Source organism: Pichia kudriavzevii, chromosome 1 (genome assembly GCF_003054445.1).
Source record: "Pichia kudriavzevii chromosome 1, complete sequence".
Taxonomy (NCBI): domain Eukaryota; kingdom Fungi; phylum Ascomycota; class Pichiomycetes; order Pichiales; family Pichiaceae; genus Pichia; species Pichia kudriavzevii.
In genome coordinates, this window is record NC_042506.1 from 743,468 (window position 1) to 765,445 (window position 21,978).

The 21,978-nt window shown below is 37.7% G+C and overlaps 11 protein-coding genes across 11 annotated transcripts; 9 read left to right on the forward strand and 2 right to left on the reverse strand.

Moving 5' to 3' along the window:
* Nucleotides 1-26: 26 nt before the first annotated feature.
* C5L36_0A03340 (uncharacterized protein) lies at nucleotides 27-380 on the reverse strand (the record flags this gene model as incomplete). The annotated part of the gene is made up of 2 exons (XM_029463350.1): nucleotides 27-263; nucleotides 354-380. 2 exons carry the CDS (start codon nucleotides 378-380, stop codon nucleotides 27-29), a joined length of 264 nt encoding a protein of 87 aa, XP_029319210.1.
* A 270-nt stretch (nucleotides 381-650) lies between these two features.
* On the forward strand, nucleotides 651-3,431 carry C5L36_0A03350 (uncharacterized protein; the record flags this gene model as incomplete). Its single annotated transcript, XM_029463351.1, has 1 exon — nucleotides 651-3,431. One exon carries the CDS (start codon nucleotides 651-653, stop codon nucleotides 3,429-3,431), a length of 2,781 nt encoding a protein of 926 aa, XP_029319211.1.
* Nucleotides 3,432-3,652: 221 nt separating this feature from the next.
* Nucleotides 3,653-5,437, reverse strand: C5L36_0A03360 (uncharacterized protein; the record flags this gene model as incomplete). The annotated part of the gene is made up of 1 exon (XM_029463352.1): nucleotides 3,653-5,437. The coding sequence occupies one exon, from the start codon at nucleotides 5,435-5,437 to the stop codon at nucleotides 3,653-3,655; it is 1,785 nt and encodes a 594-aa protein (XP_029319212.1).
* A 656-nt stretch (nucleotides 5,438-6,093) lies between these two features.
* On the forward strand, nucleotides 6,094-6,969 carry C5L36_0A03370 (uncharacterized protein; the record flags this gene model as incomplete). Its single annotated transcript, XM_029463353.1, has 1 exon — nucleotides 6,094-6,969. The coding sequence occupies one exon, from the start codon at nucleotides 6,094-6,096 to the stop codon at nucleotides 6,967-6,969; it is 876 nt and encodes a 291-aa protein (XP_029319213.1).
* Nucleotides 6,970-7,425: 456 nt separating this feature from the next.
* On the forward strand, nucleotides 7,426-8,187 carry C5L36_0A03380 (uncharacterized protein; the record flags this gene model as incomplete). Its single annotated transcript, XM_029463354.1, has 1 exon — nucleotides 7,426-8,187. The coding sequence occupies one exon, from the start codon at nucleotides 7,426-7,428 to the stop codon at nucleotides 8,185-8,187; it is 762 nt and encodes a 253-aa protein (XP_029319214.1).
* Nucleotides 8,188-8,932: 745 nt separating this feature from the next.
* Nucleotides 8,933-9,484, forward strand: C5L36_0A03390 (uncharacterized protein; the record flags this gene model as incomplete). Its single annotated transcript, XM_029463355.1, has 1 exon — nucleotides 8,933-9,484. One exon carries the CDS (start codon nucleotides 8,933-8,935, stop codon nucleotides 9,482-9,484), a length of 552 nt encoding a protein of 183 aa, XP_029319215.1.
* A 462-nt stretch (nucleotides 9,485-9,946) lies between these two features.
* Nucleotides 9,947-10,969, forward strand: C5L36_0A03400 (uncharacterized protein; the record flags this gene model as incomplete). Its single annotated transcript, XM_029463356.1, has 1 exon — nucleotides 9,947-10,969. One exon carries the CDS (start codon nucleotides 9,947-9,949, stop codon nucleotides 10,967-10,969), a length of 1,023 nt encoding a protein of 340 aa, XP_029319216.1.
* A 1,765-nt stretch (nucleotides 10,970-12,734) lies between these two features.
* C5L36_0A03410 (uncharacterized protein) lies at nucleotides 12,735-14,417 on the forward strand (the record flags this gene model as incomplete). The annotated part of the gene is made up of 1 exon (XM_029463357.1): nucleotides 12,735-14,417. The coding sequence occupies one exon, from the start codon at nucleotides 12,735-12,737 to the stop codon at nucleotides 14,415-14,417; it is 1,683 nt and encodes a 560-aa protein (XP_029319217.1).
* Nucleotides 14,418-15,102: 685 nt separating this feature from the next.
* C5L36_0A03420 (uncharacterized protein) lies at nucleotides 15,103-16,362 on the forward strand (the record flags this gene model as incomplete). The annotated part of the gene is made up of 1 exon (XM_029463358.1): nucleotides 15,103-16,362. One exon carries the CDS (start codon nucleotides 15,103-15,105, stop codon nucleotides 16,360-16,362), a length of 1,260 nt encoding a protein of 419 aa, XP_029319218.1.
* A 238-nt stretch (nucleotides 16,363-16,600) lies between these two features.
* Nucleotides 16,601-19,642, forward strand: C5L36_0A03430 (uncharacterized protein; the record flags this gene model as incomplete). The annotated part of the gene is made up of 1 exon (XM_029463359.1): nucleotides 16,601-19,642. One exon carries the CDS (start codon nucleotides 16,601-16,603, stop codon nucleotides 19,640-19,642), a length of 3,042 nt encoding a protein of 1,013 aa, XP_029319219.1.
* A 766-nt stretch (nucleotides 19,643-20,408) lies between these two features.
* Nucleotides 20,409-21,953, forward strand: C5L36_0A03440 (uncharacterized protein; the record flags this gene model as incomplete). Its single annotated transcript, XM_029463360.1, has 1 exon — nucleotides 20,409-21,953. One exon carries the CDS (start codon nucleotides 20,409-20,411, stop codon nucleotides 21,951-21,953), a length of 1,545 nt encoding a protein of 514 aa, XP_029319220.1.
* Nucleotides 21,954-21,978: the final 25 nt, after the last annotated feature.

Genomic DNA, 21,978 nt, shown 5'->3' on the forward strand with positions numbered 1-21,978 from the left:
TACCTAGCTAGTTAGTTAATATATATTTAAGAAGAGTATTTTGCAAGCAATTCATCAACTAATGCAATATACTTTTGCTCAGCTTCTTCTTGTGGCGTACCCTTTAATTTTTCCCAATGTTCCCACTTGTATTTACCCTTGAAGTCAAACATACCTGGTTTCTCAGTGTTGTTATCACCAACAGTTGCTTGCTTATATAAGCCATATAACTCTAACAGCTCATTATCAGTAGGTCTGGTTGGTAAGTTAGAGACGGCTTCTGCCTGTAAAAGTGAAAAAATGTTGGGACCGGGTGTTAGTATTCAAATCCCTAATAGTGATAACGAAAACAAGAAAAGTTTCTCTATACATACCTTTTGAGTAAACGTTTCGGAAACCATTGTATAGATTGTATAGAGATCTCTGCTAAAATACAATTGAATTCATAAGTATGTTGTCAAGTTGTAGGTCATGAGTGGCTCTTGCAGGGGGGGGGGGGGACACGTTCTTTTTATACAAATTCTCAGAGTTCAAATTGTGGGGGCATTTTAGCGAGGCAAGAGAATTCCACCGACGTGGTCTTGTTTACTGGCTAAACTGTTGTTGGAGAAAGGTCTACGCCCAAGACATAGTAACAGCCATTGACTACCGAGAGCTAGAGAGGAGGGGATATGTCGTCGTATAAGGTTTCGAAGAGAAACATACTTTTAGGTGTTGGCGTAGTGTTTCATTTGGTGTACTTATGGTCAATTTTCGACATTTATTTCGTGTCACCATTGGTTCATGGTATGGATCAACATAGGTCAACCGATGTCGCACCAGCAAAGAGGCTGTTTTTGATTGTTGGCGATGGACAGCGTGCAGATAAAACTCTGGGTAAGATATACAATCCAAGCAGTGGAAAAGAAGAGTATTTGGCACCATATCTTAGAAGCATTATATTGAATGAAGGTACTTACGGATTGTCACACACTAGAATGCCGACAGAATCACGTCCCGGCCATGTGGCAATGATAGCCGGATTTTACGAAGACGTTAGTGCTGTGACTAAAGGATGGAAGGAAAATCCTGTTGATTTTGATTCATTCTTCAATCAATCAACTCATACTTATTCATTTGGATCTCCTGATATTTTACCAATGTTTAAACATGGCGCAACTCCTGGGAAGATTGATACTTGGATGTATGGTCATGAATTTGAAGATTTCACTCAGTCGAGTATTGAATTAGATAGGTTTGTTTTTGACCATTTGTATCAATTATTTGACAATTCGACCAACGATGAGCATTTGAATGAAGAAATTAGACAGGAAGGTAATGTGTTCTTTCTTCATTTACTCGGTACGGATACAAGTGGACACTCATATAGACCATATTCAAGTGAATATTATGATAATATTCGATATACCGACTCGGAGATTGAAAAATTGGTTAAAAGAGTCAACGAATTTTTCAACGATGAAGAAACTGCATTTGTGTTTACTGCTGATCATGGAATGTCAGATTTTGGTTCTCATGGTGATGGTCATCCAAATAATACCAGAACACCGCTCATTTGCTGGGGTAAAGGTTGTAGGAAACCTGTCTATATTGATCCGTCTTCAAATGAGTATCTCAATGATGTGTTTGAAAGAAAAGAAATGGAGAACTGGGGGCTTGATCATATTAAGAGGCATGATGTTAAACAAGCAGATATTTCCCTTTTGATGAGCTACTTGATTGGAGCTAATTATCCTGTAAATAGTGTAGGTGAATTGCCATTGGACTTTATTGATGATATGGAGAGCAACAAAATCAAGGGACTTTATTATAATTCGATGACATTGTTAGAACAATATCTCGTTAAACTACAAGAGGTTAAAGAGAATCAGTTTTCATTTAAAGGATTTAAGAAATTCGAAGTTAAACCAATCGATCGGTATAAACAAGAGATTTCTGAATTAATTGAGAAGATGGGCGATGATCCCAGTTTAGAAGTTGTTGCTATTCAACGCATTGAAGAATTTAACAGTGCGATTCTCGAGGGCTTGGATTATCTACAAAAATATAACTGGGTGTTGATTCGTACTATTGTTACTCTTGGATTTGTTGGTTGGATTGTATATTCATATACGTCTTTCTTACAGATGTTTATTATTCCTAGTGACTCTGTTGAAAAAAAAGGGAAAGCAGGTATTTTCTCTAAATTTTTGTTCTTGTCAATTGGCTCAAGCACTTCTTACTTCCTCTATTTACAAAAGCTACCACTGAACTATCATTTCTATCTTTTATTTCCTGTATTCTTATGGTATGAAATCTACAAATTCAGACATGATCTAATCAAAGGGTTTAACTTATTCTTCCAAGGTTTGTCAACACTTACAACGTGCATTATTTTTGTCTTTATCATTGCGTTCTTTGAGTCAATTGCAATTGGATTTGAGAATCGTGAAATTTTCAGTATCATCTATGTGCTAATGTCTATTGGATATCCAATTCTAATATTTGGCAAAAAATGGAATTTGAAAAACTTATCTCTTTCCATTCTATGGTGCTTCACATGTTTAGGATTATCAATTTTCCCTATTCAAAACCCAGTTAAAGTTGAGAATATAAATATGATTATTTCATCGGGATTAATCATGGCCATTGTTGGTATAGTATCCTTTACATTTTTACGTAGGGAAATGTCAAAGGTTACAAGAGGTACAATAATTTTTCAAATATTACTTATTTTCATTTCCATGTATTCAACTGCAAAAGCTGTCATATCATTAACAAAACGTAGTGGTTTGCCAAAGGATGCACAATACATTGGATGGCTTGTTTTAGTTACATCACTTATTTTACCAAGTATCATTCATGCTAAAAACTCCAACTCTGATTATAGGGTCAGATTTTTGATTATATTCCTTACCTTTGCGCCTACATTTACAATATTGAGTATATCTTTTGAGGGATATTTCTATGTTTTATACACAATGATGTTGTATCTATGGATTGTATTAGAATCCCAAGCAAAGCATTCATCTTTGACGTTATTGAGAATTTCTCTTGTTGGATTTTTCAACTTACAAATATCATTCTTTGGTACTGGTAATGTATCGTCGATCTCATCATTTTCATTAGACTCAGTTTATAGATTATTGCCAATATTCGATCCTTTCCCTATGGGTGCCTTATTAATGTTGAAATTGATTATCCCATATGCATTGCTATCAACCGGTTTAGGACTGATCAACTTGAGATTAGGATTTGAAAAATACAGTGTTACTTCGCTACTTATATCCGTTTGTGATTTATTGTCACTCTGGTTTTTCTATATGGTTCGTACTGAAGGTTCTTGGCTAGACATTGGGGTATCAATTTCCAACTATTGTTTGGCGATTTTTGGTTCGTTATTTATTGGAATTGTTGAAGTTGGTAGTGGTATTGTATTAAATGGAGTAGTTGTTAAGACTAAAAGCGAATAGAGTTCCGATTGGAACGCGTGTTTTTATTAGATTTTTCTTTTGTTTTTAGTTTCATGTTTATTATTTTTATCTATATCAAATCTCTGTTAGAGATTTGTGTATACATATAGATATGTGTGTATATAAATTAAGACTACTTATACAAGAGAAAGAGAAAAACGAAACGAAGAATAAAATTTTTTAAAAAAAAAAACAGGCTTTTGGAGTTAAATTTCACAATGTTATCTTTTGTTGATGTATAATGTTGACAGCCGGTCTCTTTCTTTATCACTTAATCTCCAATCTTTGATTTTATATCCTTTCTGCAACCAAATTTCCAATTTTCGTATAGCCAATTCTTCGATTTTATCTAAATCTAAGGAATTGAATTCACCCAAACCGCCGATAAAGTTAGGGTCCTGAACACCTTCAACATAATCATCACTAGTTAGTTTCAACCATAAGGAAGAACAGGAACCGCTCGTATTTTCAACTTCCTGATGATCACTAGGGCACCTGCATCTACAGCCGCTTGCCTCTATCCAGTTGGTTTTGGCTGGTTGATCATAATCGGCATATTTGATTTCGTCTTCAGGTAGGACTTGATGTTTGAACGCAGGACTAGATTTATATTTTTTCTGATTCATTGAATTGAAGGGGCAATGGCCAATGGTGGAGTGTTTATACCCAATATCCCTAAAGTAATGGATCTCATCAAGCGATAGAAACATGCCGATTGCTAGAGAGTGAATAGGTGCATCACCCCAACGTTCTGTATAAAACCCCCTTGAATTCTCGAGATATGAGAGGTATGATTGATATTCGTGAGATTTGAAAAACTGCGTGCTGGCAATCTCAAAGTTCGACCAAAAATGGCACATATTGAAATTCTCGTTATCGTAACGTTCATTAATTGGTTTATTCAATGGAGTTTTCGAATTAAGCACAAAGTACTCAAGGAAAGATTTGTCATCTGAACCTTTCAAAATTTGATTATTCGAATATGTGATTTTAGTCATTAGTTCGAGTTTGTTAAAAAACTCATTTAAATTTGTAACATCTAAATACTGGTTTTCATTGGAGCCTTTGAAGAATCTGTAATTGTGGGTGAAGAACTTCCAAGTATTGGGTAGTTGAATGTCATATTCATTGATGAAATGCTTTGTATACCTGAATAGACTAGGTACGGTGTCCATCAGTTCCTTGATTGCTATTGTGAATCCGTATTTTTTACCTTTTCTCTCCATTTCAAGGAAAGGATCATATGTCAAGTCGCAATAGAATTCAACCTCTGGCTCAACACGCCAGTACCAATCCAACTGTTCCACCAGCGGATGGTTGAAGAAGTAGCCACTATAGAATCGGCACATTGAATGGTAGGATTGCATATTGCCATACATTATTCCACGATCTCCCTGGTTCTCTATTGCCTCTTCAAAGAAGAGGTGGTTTTCATTTGTTGGAGACTGTTCTCTAAAGGACCATTCATCTTTAGGTATAACGCCAAACTTGTATTCTCCACTAGCCACTTCGGCGACTCTGGTTTTGAATTCCTCTGTGAAGGGCTCATCATTCAGAAAGATCCAAGGATAATTAAACCATTGGTTGAACCGACGTTCCAAGGACCTCATGGACAATATGACGCCGTCGATTTCCGAGTTTCTCGCCAAAACCACAAATGCAGCATTTAAACGTTGGTTTTGATTTTCAACAAAAGGGTCCTTGCAACCCACGGAAAAGGGCCCATCAACCGATGATGAGAAGGGGCGTTCACTAATTGGGCATTTCTTGATTGCATCTTCAAGAAATCTGTCATCGTAATTAGCGATGGACTCGATATACTTGGAGCAGTTTTTATTTGAGGGTTGATAACGTTTGTTTGAATAGGCATAGGACGATATTGATATTGAGAGCAGCACAACTAAAACGATAAACTTCCACAGTCGTACCGAGTAATTATGTATCCTAATGTGAGAGTGGAAAAGACGTAGCAGTTTCCAACGATACCGTGGTTGAGGTTTCCACATTGGAAAACGTATTGATTACAATTCTATTAGTGGGGAGGCTTCACTTATGAGGGAGATATGCAGCGGGAAGAACTATGGCAAGTTAATGCTATAAGATGTATAGAATAAAGTGGGAAACAAGAAATGGTTTGGCTTAGTGTGGCAAGGTATATTGAGATGTAGTATGCAAATGATATGATTTAGGATTACGAATTAAGGAACTTTTCTTTTATAAATCCAGTCTCTGGAAAAATAGATCTCCATATTGTGTCCAAATAGTAAGGGAGGGAAAAAAAAAGACAAGAAAATGCGAAAACCCGTTGGGAAAGCAAAATGATTTTCGAGCCTTGGGGAGAAAGAGCGTATACTGTGAATGTTTGAAGGAGTTTTAGCATATGTTATAATAAGTAGATGGATGAGTAGATATATTTGTACCTATTTATCTATTTATATATATTTGCCTATCTATCTATCTATCTATCTATCTATCTATCTATCTATATATATATATATATAGAGGTCTCTCATATAAGGGACACCATTTGGAATAGGAGAATATAGACGCGTTCCATTTTACAGTTTAATAGTTTGTACATTTACGAAACGAGCCTGTACTATATTGCTAGTGGATCATTTGGAAAGAGACTCCAAGAGAAAGATTAGCAGAACCAGAGACAATGAAGTTCCCCTTGTTGGATGTCCAGCGGATCAGGCACCAGACGTGGCTGTACCGGCAGCTGAAGGTGAATCCAGTGGAGGCTGTTGTACGACAGGTGAGATGGGGGAAGCCGGGCCCAAGTAAGAGGCTCCTCAAAGAGGTTTCACATGCCAGGAGGGGTAATCGTTTCTATGAGGACCCTCCAAAGGAAGAACGGGACCGTTTGAAGGAGGAGGCGTATTTCCAAGGTCAAGTGCACAAGTACAGACCAAGAAACATTGCATTTGAATTAAGAAGAGAGCTGGAGAGAGAGTATATGGACTACAAGGGTGCCATAGAGGCAAGAGAGAGAGCAGTAGTTGGCGACGAGTTGAGAAGTGAGTTGTCTTTGGACGAACTGGTGATTCTATTCAGCAAGAAACTGAGTAATTCCACTGTGATTGATGTACCTATTCCACTGGAACAGTCATTACCATCACCAACAACAACAACAACTGCAGAAACAACAACAACAACAACTGCAGAAACATTGCCCTCACCATCATCAACAACATCTAGATCACCATCAGGAAAATCAGGGCATCTTTCTAATGAGGCACAAATTTACCGATTTCTCTCCTGCGTGGCGCATGCGCCAGACGGAGTACGGCCGGTTGTGGCGCGTGTGCAATTGCAGATGGTAATTGAGGAGCTTCTTAAGGGGGGTGTTTTGGGGGCGTCGTCTATCGCTGTTGGACATGTTCTCTACAATAGACATTGGAAGTTACTCGGAGTTGAGGGGAATTTGTCTGTAGCACGTGTGTTGCAGGACGTGTGTCGCGACGCGACAGCGGCGCGTGTTGCAAGTGAGCGAGCACTTAAACTTCGGAAGGAATGTTTACAAATATCCGGGTGAGAGTTTTAGGGGAGAAGGGGGGAGGGGGGGGCGGAATAGATGAAGGTGATAAACTTTCCATTTTGAGGAGCCGAGTCGGCGAATGAGGAGTCTCGCGATTGTCGTTATGGAGAGGCGGATACGGGCGAAGATTCAGTGGGACGTTGTGGGTAGTTGGGGGAAGTTGTGGGAATGTGAGGGAAATTGTCGGAGGGTTCTGAGATACATGGGGGGGGGGGGGGGGGTTTGAAGGTGTGTTAGCAAATAGTACTTTTTATACGAAGGAGAGAGAAGGTGCTGACTATTGTTATTTGGCGTTCCAATATTTTTGCTTTGAAACCTTCCCCCCCCCTCCATATCAACTTGAATTTGTCAGCTATATTCCAGTTGTGTCATACTAGTCTTTATTCCTTCTTGAACTAACCTTGCAAACGAGTCCTTAACCGTATCGTCCTAACAAACAAACTCATATTCACAATGATGATGAAGAACTTCATTAGAAACATGGCAACAACTGCCGCAAAGACTCCTAACCTCAAGACCTTCAAGATCTACAGATGGAACCCAGACACTCCAGACGTCAAGCCCCACATGCAATCCTACACCTTGGACATGAACAAAACCGGGCCAATGGTTCTTGATGCTCTCTTGAAGATCAAAAACGAACATGACCCAACCTTGACCCTCAGAAGATCCTGTAGAGAAGGTATCTGTGGTTCCTGTGCTATGAACATTGGCGGTAGAAACACCTTGGCTTGTCTTTGTAAAATCGACAAGGACTCGGGCAAGGACTTGAAAATCTACCCTTTGCCTCACATGTACATTGTCAGAGACTTGGTTCCTGATTTGACCTTGTTCTACAAACAGTACAAATCCATCCAACCTTATTTACAATCCGATAAGCCAATGCCTGAAAGAGAAAACCTTCAATCCATTGAAGACAGAAAGAAGTTGGACGGTTTATACGAATGTATTCTTTGTGCTTGTTGTTCAACCTCTTGTCCTTCCTATTGGTGGAATCAACAAGAATACCTTGGTCCTGCCGTCTTGATGCAAGCTTACAGATGGATGGTGGATTCCAGAGATCAAGCAACCAAAATGAGAAAGGACATGCTACAAAACTCTATGTCCTTGTACAGATGTCACACCATTATGAACTGTTCTAAGACATGTCCAAAGGGCTTGAACCCAGGTGGTGCCATTGCTGAAATCAAGAAATCAATGGCTCTTGATGCTTAATTGGAAAATCGAAAACAAATTAAAAAAAATAAAAAGATTGGAGAACCCGTTCACCATATGAACACACTCTTGCATACTTAAATGTAAACAAATCCACAATCCACCATCAACATCCTTCTAATCGTTAGCAATATCGTAAAGTAATGGACGAATTGGATGGAAGAAGAAAAAATAATGAAACAATAAATGAAAAAGAAAAAAAAATGCACTTATAGTGTCATTTTCAACACCTTCGTTATTGTTATTTTTTTTTCCCCCAACCACTCATTCTTTCCACTCTGGTTATTGAAATCTTTCTCACCTCTTACTTATATAATCACTACTCACCTATATACTCTATTATTCATGAATCGATACTGAAATTTATATTTCTTAAAAATGTACAGCTTATTTCTTAAACATCTCATTGCAAATTACCCCTCTTGTAAAGACTACATACTTCTGAAAGACTCTCTCTCCTTCAATTGTCCAGTTTCAATTGGAAACCACAAACCGGAAGATGGGGACTACTTACATATCCTAATAGGTCAACACCAGAGTTACGATGTGCCCACCCTTTTCCTCCACTACTACAAAAATAATACTCTATCGTTCGAATTGCCAAATCATATCTCAAATATTGTCGCCCTCACCAATCTCAACAATATTCCTTTTTTCTACATACATCCTTGTCAGTCATCAAACTTCCATCCCTTGGATTGGCTAGACCTACAACTACAAGCCATTGGCATCACTAACTGAACTCATGAGCCAGCGTGCTTCGTTGTTGAAACTCTCGACCCAGTTGTCAAACAAACTGGCAAAGTTGAACACTAACGACAGTCCTGAATTAAGAGAGGAAATTAACCAACTATTGGTCACTTTCGAGAAAAACGCAAACAACCAACGTTTCAAAGATGAGCTATACAGACATAAACAGGACTTCAAACGTATCACATCCCACTATGACGCAATTATTGCCCGCAATCAGTTGCTCAATGAGAGCTTCCAAGATGATGAAGCCGAACAACATTATTCAACAACTAACGAGTCGGCTTATTTGGATGAACGCGTGCGTGTCCAAAACCAGCATTCTATAATGGACCAACTGTTGACTCAAGTGGCAGAAACGAGGGACGAAATGCTCAGACAGCGGAAAGTCTTGGATGGCTTAGCAGGTCGAATGGAAGGTATCATTTTGAAAATGCCCGGTCTCAATGTCTTGCTGACCAAAATCGATGCTAGACATCGTCGACAGGCAATTGTACTAACTACAGTCTCTTTGATTTGCTTGATCATACTTTGGTTTACGTTGTAGTTGTCAATCGTACACAGACAAATATGTATATATAAGTATATATATACTACTTTAGCTTAAGTTGGAATTTTTTATGCTTTCACTTTCTGCTGTATTACTTCCTCACCATCTCGGTCGTAAAATTGCAAAATCAAGATCAGATCGACAAATGCATTATTCAGTCATTCGGAGTTAATTTCCATCATCCGAAGACTTGCATCGGTCGTAATTCACAGTTCCTGACTTATTTCCTTGCTTAATTCCATGTTTATATCTATGTACTGTTACCTATTTTTTGATGGTGGACATACCATACGGCTGATCATTACTAATCTGACCTGAAAATACTATATAAATATGACCAATTCTCTTCACTACCAATGCTTTATTTTTGGGCTCTCTTTAACCCCGCTTTACCTTTTTGTGGTATTATATTCAAAATAAAGAACAAGCAAAAGCACAACAAAACAAAACAAGAAAAGAATGACAAGCACAATCCCGGAAAAGCAGTCTGTTATTATCTTTGAGGAAACAGGAGGCCCAGAGGTTTTGAAATATAAAACTGACTATCCTGTTCCCTCGATTTCAGACGATGAAATCTTGGTCAAAAACAAATATTCAGGCATCAACTTTATTGAATATTATTTCCGTGAAGGTGTGTACCCAATCTCCTTACCCCACATTCCCGGCTCCGAGGCATCAGGTGAAGTGGTTGCCGTTGGTAGGAACATCAAAGACTATAAAGTGGGTGATAAAATTGCATATTTGGGTTTTGATAACTTTGCACAATTTACAAAGGTCAACCCTACCTACGTTCATGTAGTTAACTTGGGTGGGGATGCAACTGATGAGCAATTAAAACTATATGCTGCCGTTCTAGCACAGGGTCTAACTGGTGTTGTTTTCATTAAGGATGCATACGATGTTCAGAAGGATGATTACATTCTTGTCACGGCAGCAGCAGGTGGTGTCGGTTTGATACTTGTGCAATTGCTCAGTAAGCTCAAAAAAGCGCATGTCGTTGCAGTTGCTTCATCTGATGACAAGTTAGCAAAAGCAAAAGACAATGGAGCTGAATATTTGCTGAATTCGTCAAAACTTTCATATGACGAAATTGCAGATGAAGTTCTCAAGCTCACAAACGGTAATGGTGTTCAGTGTGTTTTTGATTCCATTGGTAAGGATGCAATTGATATGTCTATCAAAGTTGCTGCTAAGAAGGGTACCATTGTTAACTATGGTATTGCATCTGGTGAGATTGAATCTTTTGAAATCAGCAGGTTGCAGGCTAAAAATATCAAGCTCGTCAAGCCAAATTTATTCACTTATATCGAAGAACAACCAGTTTTTGACCATTACACTAAATCTTTATTTGGTTTAATTGACTCTAAATTGTTAAACGTTGACATTTCCAAGGTGTACCCATTGAAGGATTACAAAGAAGCCGCAATTGCAATGGAAGCCAGAAAAACAACAGGTAAATTGGTCCTCCAAATACCTCAATAATGCTATACATTGATTGAATGCGCTGTGAGGAAAGCTAGAGGTAGATAAAAGTCCCCAATAACTGAATTCATTACTATATACTATGACTATGCTTATACTATAAGTAGCTTCTTTACGTTGAATCTTTTCGACTACACTATTTCGAGCAGATATTGTTATAACATAGATAATAATTTTTTTTCTGCGGATAGCTGATTGGGTAAGAATCACTCATAATTGTAACAGTCTCGGTATGTTCCTTTTTTTTACAATGGTGAACGTATAAAGGAGGTTTAGAGAACAAAACCTAGCATATATTGGATTAATGATAGACAACAAGTTGTGGTTTATTATGTTTTAGTCGCCAGTAAAGCTTAAGAAAAGATACATATATCGCCTTATTTAAATTATACTTGCCCCGCTTGCACCTGTTGCGTTCTTTACGGATCAACCAATGTATGTTGAAGCGGTTTTCTTATTGGTGATTGTTGAGGACCGTTTTCTTTAAACAAACCCGAGTGCAGCTTGTTGCAGAAAAATCTCTGAGGTGTGTGAAGAGAAGCCCCAAAATGTACATTCTATTCCTCAATTAGGCGGGTAACAGACAGAAACCGCCTAATGTTTTCCAACAGCATGGTACCACATACACATTTTTGGAAATATTGGATTAAAAGGTATCCAGTTAACTCTCACAACTTTTTTTGGGTTAATAAAATGGTGTATACAGAAAGTAAAAATTAGGCAGTATTACAACAATGCCTGAACCATAAAAACATTCACTTATGATTGTTTATTCTTCTAGTTGAAACTTCCCACAGTAGCATCGTGACAGTTTCAAAATGAAACAAGCAAACTGTTTAGATGTGAGCAGAGTTTGACTCTAAAATACTCTCTTTATTCTTAATCAATTGCAGAATATAAGCTTCATTTTGACTTGATAAAAGCCAAACATTTTGGCCAAAAGTTGGACACTTGTCAATTATTATAGTCGTACTAACTCACTATTAATGAGAAATTTACCAGATCTCTACTTAATTTTCCCACTTATTCTGAACGACCCCACAGATTTGTTGGATTACGTAAACACAGCTGTTTCCCATACCAAAAAAGCTACGCAAAAATATTACCAAACCTCTTTACCCAATATGGCAAGATGACACCAGATTAGACCCTTTGCTGGTAAGAATTACCTCTTGTTGTTACCTCCCCCCAGTGCTGAATAGTGATGGCTTTGACCAAGTTTTTCTAGAATGTTCCTTTGACTGTTTGAAGGTTGAAATAGGCGTGGATAATTTTCAGATAATAAGTTGCGGGATCAGTCGTTACGCAGGGCTGTAGCAGAAGTTTTTAGATGGAGTTCTCCCTAATTAGGCAACTAGTCTTATCTGCCCTTGGAAATTAACATCTCCGCCATGAAAACGACAGCTTTCCAATTAGTAATCTTTTTGGTGTACTAGTATCCCCTTTCAACCTTGCTGCAATTGTATTACTCACTATTTTTAGCAACATACTAAGGGGGCTTTAACTATTAGTAATACCAAAATAAACGTATTTGCCAAATTAACTTGCTTGAAAGGCAAATACGTTTCTAGGTTAACCATGTTGTTCTGAACAGGGAGTTTTCACAAACCACTCCGGATTGTGAACATAAATTGGATGTCGAGTTTTTCCACAAAATTCTTTTCCTTTCGATTACTACCATCGTGCTTTATATAAAGCACAGTTTATTCTCCCTTCTATCATTTGGAATATGACCAAACGTATCAATAACCAACTCTGACAGAACATGCTTGCGGTTACTAAGAAAACTATAAATTTCTTTTCTTGGGGAAGAAATTTGGTTCCATTAGAAAAACGTAATATTTATGTTGCATATGGAATAGCCTTAGTTGGTGTTACCCTAGATAATATGAACAGTGCAGCTATAATCATCTTGCAACAAGACCTAGAAAAAAAATTCAATACAAACTCCTCGGTTGCTTCATGGGTCTTATCATCCTATGCTTTAACTCTTGGTTCTTTCATAATGGTAACTGGAAAAATTGCCGATATAATTGGACCCGATACTGTCTATTTGGTTGGATTGGGAATCATTTGGATTACCTCTCTGATCTGTGCCTTGCTCCCACATTCATCAATAATTCCATTGATTGTTTTCAGGGCTATTCAGGGTATAGGAGCCTCTTCACTTCTACCCTCTGTTTTGTCTTTAATGGCTAACTATTTTACAGGTCCTAAGCTCAAGCATTTGCAGACAGCTATTTCTGCCTTATTTGTCGCATTGACATCAATTTTTAGTATTGGATTGATTCTGGGCGGTGTCTTTTCACTTACTAGTTTGGGATATAGGGCCTATTTCTGGTTCACCTTTTCATTGGCATTGTTTTGCGATATTTCCTTATTCTTTTTGATTATTCCAGTGAGAAAAACCAAGGCACATAACTCTTTGAATATAAAAAACTTCAATTACATTTCAGCAAGTTTGGTTGTTGTTGGTGTCCTTCTGATTATTCTTGGTTTAACGGAAGGCGCCGAAGGTTGGAGGCATGCAAAAGCAATTTTGCCTTTGATAGTTGGGCTTTTTACCATAGTCTTTGCTCTGTTTTTTGATGGTTTTTATTTGAAGCGGTATCAGGAAAAACACTCTAACAAAGAAAAATCATCAGATTGGAGACTACAAATTGACCTGTTGTTTCCACCAGAACTCATTAAAATCCCTAATGTTGCTATTTTCTTAATCTGTTGCAGTCTTTATTACGCAGTGATGCTTATGGTCATGGTTACTGCTGTTATGTTTTATCAAGACATTGAGCACAACTCATCAATTATAACTGCATTGAAGGTCTCACCCTTAGGTTTTGGTTTAGCATTTGGTGCAGCTATTTACAGGCCATGGATGTACGAGAAGTTTAAGGGAAATAAATTATTTGTCTACTCCGGTGCTCTAACATTGGGTGGCTTGATTTGGTTCTCTCGGATCCATTACGGCACTTCGAACTCATTTTGGAAGTATGGTTTCATATCCCTTTTTATGTGGGGTTATGGTTGTAACATGTTTTTCAATATTTATATGAAAATTGTTGTTGACTTTACACCTCTCCATCTACAGGGGGTAGTAAATGGAATTTTTCAGACTGTCTCACAAGTCTTCTTGAGTATTGGCAATGCACTTGTACCTTCAATTATTGGGGATGTTGTTGTTGCATATTCATCGGAGGAAAAAAATCATTTGCAGAGCAGATTAAAAATAATATTGTATGTGGCAATGGCATTCAATGCTTTGATTTTGGTTCTATGCTGCTTTGTTAAAACTGTTAGACAGGTTGATCGGGAAGCAATAGAGAAAAACATTGATCAGGAAACAATCAAATCTTCTACTGATGAAGAAAAAGGATCAGAGCAAGAGATTGGAAGTTCCAGCAGCGAGAGTTCTCTTTCATGTGAAAAGGACTACTGTGAATCCAAATAACAGAACTTTTTCTTTCTAGTGCTCTTAATGCTAGTATTATGTTTTAAACTTAAAAACACCTCGCATCTTACCAAGTTAATTCCTTTGTAAAAGCTACTTAATTCTATATCTTGAAAATACTTTCTTTATAGAGATGCTGGGTAAATATATCAAGCAAAACAGACACGACATGTTTATCTGTGGAGCTAGCAACACTTAGTACTACACGTATATTCCCACAACCGCTCTTTTTTCTATGAAAATCCATCTTACTCTTATATTTGCCAAAATATATCACATCGACTTTAGCAAAAACTAACTACCACAAGACATACGGCTGCAAAGGAGTAACATGGAAAAAAAAGCTGCAAGTTTGTACCAGCTTCACTTAGCCCATCCTTGTGCGACCCCCTATAGGTATCTTCAAAATGGATCTTCTCTCTTTACAAAGATAGTGCATGTCTTCATCTCGTGTAATATGTGTGAAACTTACCCTTCATCGCTTGAACGAATACTCAAATTTTGTATGTTTACGTAAGCTGTATGATCTCTCATTTTTCACGATTTCATCAACAAGCGAGTTGACAATGTGCGAAGGCATCAAATAAAGATGATCCTTTATTCTCAGCAATACCGACTTTCCAAAATCTGAATAGAGTCCAGTAAAATTCTTGTTAATAAACAGGTTTTCTTGGGCAGATTAACTATGGAAATTATCGATCAACTGGCAGAAAAAATAACACTAGATGAACTCCGTCAAAATGTTCTCAGTGAAGATACTTCTTTACCAAGGGATACGGAGATTCTCAATAGAATAACTACTGAGTACTTACTTCAGCACGAGGAACCAACATTAAAATGGGCAATCACTCTAATAGACGTAGCTACTGTGATTGATGTTAGTTATGCAATGCATACGCTGGTCAACTTATTAACTTACGTTTATCCATTGAAATTTACGATTGAAGAATTTTCTCCCTTTTTTTTCTCGTCTGATGATGGATGTACCAAAAGGCGCAAGTTGTTGACTAATAATTTTAGATTGCAGGGCAAAGTAAAACCTGGCTCGAGATTGTTATTGCTATATCGGAATTTAGTTACACGTATACCACAATGGTTACCTGACAATCTGAAAATAATTGCCAACTGGAAAGATTTTATAATCTCTTCATTTGACATAACCGACAAATTGTTGCAAACACATGACTGGCATATGTTCCCATCCTTATACAGAGGTGCAGAGTCCAAATTCTCACAGTCAGCACGTAAGTCTGCCTTTTTAGATTATATCTCCTTACAGTCGAGATTGTTTGATGCGAACTTAATAGCTAGTATCAACGATGCAACTGTTCAGCCTCAGTTATATGGAATCTCAAAAATCATTGATATATCAACAAAGGGTAAAGTTGTGAAATGGTCTCTTGATGAAGATGCATTTATCCAGCAAATTAGGACAAAATCAGGGTACTGGTCATTACGACTTCAGTTGCTTATATTGTTAGAATACATCCACTCGCAACAAACGGGGGCATTCCAAGAGATGGTGAAACTAGGAATGAAAGAATACTCAAAGGCAAAGTTACCAACATTACCTCCAATTCAATCGAACAATAAGGTTGATGCACATCTAAAGAAGGCGTGGTCTGTGCTAAAGACTAGGAAATTCAACGAAAAGTGTATTCGTAGTATATTCAATCAAGAACGTACATGGACGAAAATGAAAGTCAAACAATTTACACATCCTAAGATGGACCAGCCCCTACGAGAATCCAAAATCAGCAAAGAAATGAAGAAGAGACCCAAATTTGTGCACAGGCTAGGAACGCCCACACTGTCTCGTTTATGGCGAGTTGATGACACCAACCTGTCTTCATTATCGGAGTCAATACTACCTTCTTCTTATGCATTATCACACTCTGATTTCTACATAGCAAAGGAAAATGCCTTCAATTTCCTAAATGAGTAAATCACGTGCGCGTGCAAAACAGGAAAGTGTGGCTTCACGTGTTTTTTTTTTTCTTTTGGCTCGTTTCCCTCTTTATTAACGGGGTATGAAATTTCACGGTGATTGATTGTTCCCTATCTAGAACGTGGATTTTTTCACCTAAATCTTCAAGTATAAATCTTTTAATCTTCCCAATTGTAGTATGTATTGTTTGCTACCCTAAGTTAATCTTAATCTGCTAGCAGGACCATACTGAAAAATGTCCACACACACTTCTGCAAGTGAACTGTCGCAAGCCACTGCGACTTCCCCATCTGGTATCCCCCTTGACCCTTCACAAATCAAAGGCAGAATCTTCACTAGCAAATACAATGTCATTTTAGGTACCTCCTACTTGTTATCTGACAAAATCTTCAACTTTCAAATCCCAACAGATCAGTCTACCTCCCCGCTCAGTCTATGGGCATCGCTAAAGAGAACCAACGCAGAATCGAACGTTCCATCAATTGTTGATTTAGATATTACCAGCGATGCGGGTAACTTAATCCTCGGTTATTTGAAAAACTCTTCCAATACAACTACTGTTTTTGCAACTGCTGATGCCTTGACAAATATTGCGCCAGCTCTGCTACAACATCCAAATGAGTATCATTCCTTGCCATTATCGTTTCAAGTTTCAACTTTATCTTACGATTTCAATGCAAAAAAATTATCAAATACTTACACTGATGCGTTACAAATTGCAAAAACTTTAAATATCCCTGTTTTAACTTCCACTAACGCTAAGGAAGCACAGTATTTTACTGTCGTTTCTCAGGTTTTGGCAAAACTAAATATTGCCAACATTCATTTATTCAATGGAAAGTCTGTTTCCGTCAATGAAACTCTGAATGTTTCCAATGCTGATGACTTGAAGAAAACTTTCACCGAATTATACAATGTTTTGAAGGGTTCCATCATTGGTGTTCCAAAGACAACCGTTGTTTCTTTGGCCTTGGAGAAACTGAATACCGTTTTAGGTACGAAATTTGGTGTTTTCGAATATTTCGGTAACAAGGATGCGTCGAGTATTTACGCTGTCTTTGCAATTGATGAGACGGTTGTTGAATTTGCTAGATCCACTGACGACAATGTTCATGATTTTGGTATTTTATTGATTAAATCTGCGGTTCCTTTTGAATCTGCTAAGTTCAATGAATTTGTGGGTACCAATGCTAAAAATATCAACGTAGTTGCTGAAACAACCAATGGTGTCTCATCTTTAAGATTAGACATTCAAGCATCCCTATTTTTCCAAGGTAGATTCAATGTTCAAGTTTCTGATGTTTCCGTAACCGACTTGACAAATAAATTCAATAAAAAAGGCAAATCATACAGATTCTTATTGAATGATAATTCTAAATTTATTGAGTTTCCAGCAAAACTTGCAAATGCCATTTCGTTTGATGAAGATATTCAATTCACTCCTGTCTACGATAACTCTATCAACGCAGGCCTATTTGATGTTACTATTTCAACCGGACCTTACGAAAAGGTTGATTTCTTATTGGTTGAAGATATCAACATCTTCAATTCCGTCAACGTCTTTGAATTTTTAAACGCCGGTGCATCACTGGTAATTTTGTGCGATGGTTTTGATACAGAGAAAATTGAGAAGAAGTTATCTACTCAAATTAAGAAGTTATTAGCTTTAAAGGAAATTGAGTTGCAACTTCTTGACTTAGAAGCTATCGGCGAACACGATGAAACCAAGGGCAGAACTTCATCGATTGCCATCCAATCTGTATTCTGGACATTGACTCATCCTTCATTAATTAAACATTCTGTTGTAACAAAGATTTTGCAATTTTTTGGTTCTGAAGCAGAACTGTTAGCTTCAGTGATTGCCGATCAAGTTGAAAATGCAAAGGCTATTGGGTTAAAGACATTAAAGTACAATGCTGAGTGGTCTACATTAGAAGATAATGAAGATGATGAATTCTCGGTTATTGGAGCAACTTCTTTTGCGCCTAACCCAAGAGAAGCATTTATGGATAATGTTAATGTCCAAATTGAAAAACCACATGAATTAGTTAAGAAGTTAATGTTCAAGGAGGCTTATGGCACCACCAAATCCCTAAGACCAGATCAACCTGTTAAGAATTTTGTTGTCAAGGTAAAGGAGAATAAGAGATTAACACCAAGTGATTATGATCGTAACATTTTCCATATTGAATTTGATGTTTCTGGTACAGGATTGACGTACAATATTGGTGAAGCTTTAGGTGTTCATGGTAGAAATAATGCCGAATTGGTGGGAGAGTTTATTAAAATGTATGGCTTGGACGCTAATGAATTGGTCGAAGTTGCTCACAAGGATAACTCTGATCTTTTTGAGATTAGAACTATTGAACAAACACTCATTGAGAATTTAGACTTATTTGGAAAACCACCAAAGAGATTCTATGAATCACTAATTGAATTTGCAAGTGACGAAGATGAGAAGAAAGAATTAGAAAAACTAATTTCACCAGCAGGTGCGGCTCTTTTCAAGAAATTTCAAGAAGAAGAATTCTACACATTTGCTGATATTTTTGAAATATTCAAATCCGTCAGACCATCAGCGCAAGATTTAGTCCAACTTATTTCTCCACTGAAGAGAAGAGAATATTCTATTGCGTCGTCTCAAAAATTACATCCAAATGAAGTTCATTTGCTAATTGTTGTTGTTGATTGGGTTGATAATAAGGGTCGTAAGAGATACGGTCAATGTTCCAAGTACTTATCTGATCTGCAAGTGGGTCAAGAACTGGTTGTTTCCGTGAAACCCTCGATTATGAAACTCCCACCTCTAACTACACAGCCTATTATTATGGCAGGTTTAGGTACTGGTTTGGCACCATTCAAGGCATTTATCGAAGAAAGACAGTATCAACTAGAACATGGTGCGGAAATCGGTGAAATTTACCTATACTTGGGTTCAAGACACAAGAGACAAGAGTACTTATATGGTGAGTACTGGGAATCTTACATGGATGCAAACGTTCTAACCCATCTAGGTGCAGCGTTCTCAAGAGATCAGCCAAAGAAGATTTATATCCAAGATAAGATCAGAGAAAACTTGGATGAATTAAGAGATTTGATTATTGACAAGCAAGGTCATTTCTACTTGTGTGGTCCAACCTGGCCAGTTCCTGATATTTCAGCATGTTTACAAGATGTTGTTAAGGCGGATGCAGCTAAGAAGGGTATCAAGGTCGATGCAGCCAAGGCTGTTGAAGAAATGAAGGAAGAGGGCAAGTATGTTCTTGAAGTTTATTAGATTATTGTGTATAGATGTGAAAAGAATTTTTATTCTAGCTTAAAGTAACTATTCATGTGAATGTATTCCCTAGTAGTGCGAGGTGAATAGCACAATGGCAAACTTAAAGTACTTGATTTGAGACTTGAGCATCAAAAGAATGCTTACAACTATCTTTTGATTCTTTGAATTCAATCTGTTTTCGGTTTTCCCTTTTTTTTAAAGCTAGAGAAAAAACCTCCCCCTATCAAATGGTACCCTTTTGTGGGCTCCACACTAATATCCTTGAGCGTTGACTCTCTTCAACCAACTTCTATAGAAGCCAAAGTATATCTATGTAGCGTTGATCTGCAAAAAAGTTGATTTCCTGAAAAGGAAAACCGGACTTTTCTCTCAAAAGCCGGACAGGAACTGAGCCGTATCCGGCACCGGGCGGACTTCCCGAAAAAGGAGGTTCGGCAGCGTATTTCCGTGGACCCGCACACGCGGATATAGCCAGGGTGTGACTAACAATAGGAAAAGATAGCCCTGAAGAGGAGAAGGAGTGTTGGTGTGGTAATTAAGGGTCAGCATAACGAAAAATATTTCATAATGACTCAGCTGGGGTAAAGACCCGCTATAAATAAGGTGTGTTTCACTTTGAATCCATTTCACGCAGGTTATTCAAATGCTAGACTAGTAGCTGTTATGTCCTTCTATCTCTCTGTTTGCTGTGGTTGTTATTCTTCCTCTCCCTTTTTTTTATTTCTTGTAGACAATAGAGAAATTTCGTTAAGAACAAAAGCCAATGTCTGAAAAGGAATCTGCGTCTATGAGTAGCGGTCACAAGACCTCTTCAGAATCTAATAATTACCAGGATGTCGAATTAAATGTGAAAGAGGGCACAGGAGAATTGCAACTTACAGACGAAGAGAAAAAGCAAAAAGTCGATCAGTTAGCATCTGAGATGAACATCTCCCAAAAGAAACTAATGTGGAAAATTGACCTCTGCGTTGTTCCACCATTTTGCTTACTTTACTTCTTAGCATTTCTTGATAGAGTGAATGTTTCCAACGCAAAAGTCTACGGTATCGAAAAAGCACTTGGTTTACATGGTAACCAATTTGCAACTGCACTTACTGTTTTCTTTGTTCCCTATATTGTCTTCGAAGTTTTATCAAACTACCTAATAAAAATAATAAAACCTCATGTGTGGTTATCCGTTATGATCTTTTTGTTTGGTTTGGTAACACTTCTGGTTGCATGGTCTAAAAATTTTGGCGGTTTGGTTGTTTGCAGATTGTTCCTTGGAATTTTTGAGGCTGGTTCCTTTCCTGCAATTTTCTACATTATTGCTAACTTCTATACATCTGGTGAGTCTTTGAAGAGGATTGCCTTTTTTTTCAACTGTACTTGTCTAGCCGGCGGTTGTGCAGGTGCTCTAGCTTATAGAATCAATGATTTACACGGAGTTCATGGTTTTGACTCATGGCAATGGATTTATATTATCGAAGGTGCCTTCACTATGGGTTTGGCTATCCCACTTTACTTTGCAGTCTCTGACTTTCCTGAAGAAGCAAGATTCTTGAATGAAAATGAAAGATCATTCTTGAAGCAAAAGTTGGAACTTTATCAGGGTAATTCTGGTTTCGAAATCAAGCAAACTTGGAAAGATATTGCTACCGTTTTCAAAGAACCAATGCTTTATATAACTGCCATTTGTTATTTTTCATTGGTTGTTCCATCATACTGTTATGCATTCTTTGCACCTACTGTTATTGCAGAGTTAGGTTATACTGCTATGGAAGCACAAAGACACTCAATTTATCCATGGTTGGCAACAATGGGATTTTCAATCATACTTGCTGTTACCTCGGATATGAGCAAAATTAGATTGCCATTTGCACTTATAGCTAGTGCTGTTTCGATTGCTGGCCTATCGATTGTTTTCTCGTGTTATGATGCCAACGCCAGGTATGCAGGATGTTTCTTAACTGCAATGGGATTATACTCCTGCATGCCTATTTTAATCTGTTGGATGTCACTCAATTTTTCTGGGCACACCAGAAAGTCAGTTGGTACAGCATTTGTTATTGGATTTGGTAATATTGGTGGTATTGTCTCGTCTTTTATTTTCCCTAATAATGAAGCACCGAGATTTAAAAAGGGTTTTGGTATTTGCATTGCGTTTGCTTGTCTTGCGTTTCTCTTGTTGGCTGTTTATGCAGCATACCTTAGATGGTTGAATTTCAGAAAGGATACTGATAGCTATAGACAACAATGGAATGAAAAAGACGAAAGAAGTCAAATTGTGAGAGGTGATTTGAATCCTGATTTCAAATACTGGCTGTAATACTGAGGAGAGATTCTCTAGTCAC